Genomic DNA, 3,533 nt, shown 5'->3' with positions numbered 1-3,533 from the left:
AGCGGTGAAGTTCAGGAGCAGTGGCTAACAGACCTCCATTACTGTTTCAACATCTACCTTGCCTCTCATCCCCAGGGACCTGGCCCTGTAAACGCCGTCTATTAACGAGGTCAAACTGCATTTATTGTAAAGCATTTACTTCTATTTAGTTTTGAATGGAAGATGTTGGAACAAAGCTTGTCAATTTTTTTGTAAGTGAAACAATAAAAATTTTACAAAGAACTGCATGCCCCTGTTGCCTTTCTTCACAAGCATGCGGACATCACTGGAACGCGGTTTGGTAGATGTGAGGGGTGTTAAAGAACATCTGGTTTCCTTGAAGCTTAAGGGCTTCCAGAGAAACAGACTTAGATTCCAGTCACCTATTATCTCAAAGCATTATATTAATAAAAAAAATAGAATTATGTAATACCAAGTAGAAGAAAAAATAGAAAACAGTATACTTTGAAACTAGAGTAACATTTTATTATTTTTGCTGAGTTTAAATACTTGTGCAAGGTAAATGCTTTGGAGCCACCAGCATACAGTTATTATAAGTTTTCTTCTAGAATAGGTACCATCTTCTCTTGCTTTCTGTAGCAAGTACTTTTGTGCATGTATAAAAATAGTTATTAATACGGAAAAAACATGATAATTTCAAAGGCTAGAAAACACACCCCTAACAGCTTCCATAGGCTGTGGGAAGCAATTAATTTACTGAGTGTTTTTTAAGCAGTTCAAATTTCATTCTGTCAGTAAATAAATTAACAGTTGCCTCTAAAACCTAATCTGTACACAAAACGAGTCCAGCTCCTTAGACGTCAGCTTGGCATGTAATGCTGAGATACTACTAAATTGAAAATGTGTTCGTTTAATGTGTTGTAGACGATGAGAGAGAAGAGTTGTACTGTACCAGAACGTGCTTTTTCAATTCCAAACATTCAGTTTTGCTTAGTGCTTGAGTCTGGCATTTTTTGGTTTTGCAGCAGTGGTTGGTCTCATGTTGTATGAAAATTGCTTTGATTTTCCCATGTTCTCCAACAAATGAACGCACTGTAGGTTGTTTACTGTAAAAGAACAAAATGGTTTTGATGAGTAACTCTAGTGGATAAAAAAGTTTAGTCTACACTGGCTTCTGGATTTCATAAGCAGTGAATCCACCAGGAAAAGAACATGCCTTTTTCCTGACATCTCACTGTTGATTATCTGTAATAGGAGTTTGGTTTCTGTGGCACCCAGTACAGCTCCCAGAGAATGCTACGGCGGAGCTTAACGCAGCCTGTTAATGATGGAGCTTCACTTGAGATTCACCCTCATAAACCAGTGAAGGTTTCCAGGCTGATGGTTCAGTCACTACATCAGCGCTCTTGGCTGAGTTTGCTGAAGAGCAGCAGGAGATTCTGCTGAGTGGTATTTAGCGATGTTAGGTACTGGGTCATTTCTAGAAGGTAGGGGAAGCTAGTCCAGGGCTAAGGCGTGTACTCTCCGAAATAGTAGAAAGCAAAAATCAGCTGACTGTTCTCTTCAGTTTTGAGTCTGGCTGAAAGGTTTTATTTACTTAATGTGCTACAAATGGCATCTGTCCTTTCCTGGCCCAGTTTTGTAGAGATTGGATGTGAACATTTAGGTACTTTATCCCAAGTGCAAATCTGGACATTATACTGAACGGGGGAACACTGCACATCTTAAGGACAAGATCTGTAAAATTTCCTCCTTTACAACTTTATAAACATATTTTAATGATGTCCACAGTGAAACAAAAAACCAGACTTATCTGTCTGGCCTGCTGCAGAGAGCCTTTTCAAATGCCAACTACTGCACTGATGTAAGGCATCTATTTAATAAAAAAAAAGTATTAAAATAGGAAGAACTTTCAGGTTCCAAAATGTTTTAATTTTAACAATTGTAAAGGTCCCATTTGCCAAAATGTCGAAGCACCTACCCAATGTCTGTACAGCCCATCCCACACTCCTTTTCTACCAGTCAGCCTCTGCTGCCTTTACTATCTGTGCATTTCCTTTGAGTACCTGCTGAGTGTCCCTGCTCCAAAGTGTTTGGCCTGCTTATGGCAGTAAGTAAACTGGTTTTGGTGTCAGTCCCCGTTACAGCTTTGTCACCATGTGCTTTTTCCACTACTTATGTGAACATTAAAACTGGTGCTGACAGTCAGTCTTCACCTTCCCAGATGTACCTTCAGCAAGGGAAGAATCAAACTGAGCAGCATTCTGACCTCCTCCAGGCACCGACGTCAGGAGTAAGAGTATCTGGCATTAGCCACTGACAGCTCTGAACTTTTCCAACAAACATAATGTTGTCATGCACAAAGGCAGTCAGATGAAAAACATGTTACTGTCTTTAAGTGAGGGCTAAAGTTCCCTGAGCTCCTATTAGGTGAATAAAAGTAGGTAGTGTTCTGAAGGAACTGGGCAGAGTTCCTATCGCTATCCTAGTCGTCACCAAGTTATGAAAGCAAAGGACACTCAAACCTTAAAAGAAAGCCTTTTTATTTCAGAAGACAGGGAGATCTGTTGTTCTGAAGAGTTAAACGAAAAGAAGCGTTATTTGCTAAAGCTCTTTTAAAAATTTAGATTAATGTCTGCATGAAGAGCTGGCAATCAAACACCTGCCTGGTCAGGCCTCTTTAAAACAGTTTTCAAAAGGTGGAAGAAAAAAGCCTCTGTTAGTAAGGCAGAAACTCACCACACCGTGCTAACAAGCTCAAGAATAGGTCCCCTGTCAGATTGCCGTCTGCCTTCAGAGTTCTGTGAACTAGCTGGAAAATGTATTTTACTTCCCTTTACGAATTATCTGAACCACTGTCTCCTTGAAGCATTTGCTTTGCTGCTGCCTTGCTGTGGCCTGCCTCTGCACTACGTGTGACGCAACCATGAAGACCAAATACCAGATGAGGCACTGAACCTTCACTTGGTGAAGGGCTCAAGTTACCATTGCTCCCCTCCCCAAGTAAGCACATAATACACTTGAAAAAAAGTCTTAAAACTGGCATTTAGTAAAGAAGTACACACACTCTAACTTCATTTTTAAGCCATCCGTGAAATAATGCCACAGGCATAAAAGTTCCAGCCGTCAATGCCGTCTTTGATAACACTTTGACAATCTCTGGTTTTCAGTGCTTTGGTATGATGCAGTATAGCCCCCTCTGTCTTCCTGCGTGGCTTTACAGTCCTGGTTGTGCCAACCCTGCTGCCCCAATACCCGTTCCATACATAGAATTCCAGTGGCAAGCAGAACCAAGGCTTTCCCCGGGAAGACCTGGAAATGACCATGTGGCTTCTGAGTCAGCAGCAAATAAATGCATCGTTTTGTTAGACCCTTAAAACTCAATGCCAGAAAAATCCTATGAAATAATTGAGGCTCTGTGCACAGAGCAGGATTCCCATTACACCATTTTAGAAGAAAGGGCAGAGGTAAGGTGAGTAACTTTGGATTTTCAAGTCTCCACCTGCACACTAAACCATGTATTTCTAGCAAACAGGTGTGTAAAGTCTTGGCACAGGCAGAGATCTGCTCTCTTCAATAGGACTGGTACATAC

At 41.0% G+C, this 3,533-nt stretch overlaps 2 protein-coding genes across 2 annotated transcripts in view; one reads left to right on the top strand and one right to left on the bottom strand.

Annotated features, from left to right (window-relative positions):
- TEX10 (testis expressed 10) overlaps window positions 1–105 on the top strand; it is a 50,031-nt gene extending 49,926 nt beyond the window's left edge. Inside the window, 1 exon segment of the mRNA XM_010145262.1 lies at window positions 3–105. Within this exon segment, the coding sequence (XP_010143564.1) occupies window positions 3–105 (103 nt within the window).
- Window positions 106–930: 825 nt separating this feature from the next.
- Window positions 931–3,533, bottom strand: part of INVS (inversin) — a gene marked incomplete at its 5' end in the record, with an annotated part of 47,567 nt that continues 44,964 nt past the window's right edge. The window contains one exon of the mRNA XM_010145261.1: window positions 931–1,046. Coding sequence (XP_010143563.1) covers window positions 931–1,046 — 116 coding nt within the window. The remainder of the gene's footprint in view (window positions 1,047–3,533) is intronic.

This window comes from Buceros rhinoceros, unplaced genomic scaffold, assembly GCF_000710305.1.
Source record: "Buceros rhinoceros silvestris isolate BGI_N320 unplaced genomic scaffold, ASM71030v1 scaffold1341, whole genome shotgun sequence".
Classification (NCBI taxonomy): Eukaryota; Metazoa; Chordata; class Aves; order Bucerotiformes; family Bucerotidae; genus Buceros; species Buceros rhinoceros.
Note: the sequence above shows the minus strand (reverse complement) of the source record. Positions and strands in the feature narration are given on the sequence as shown.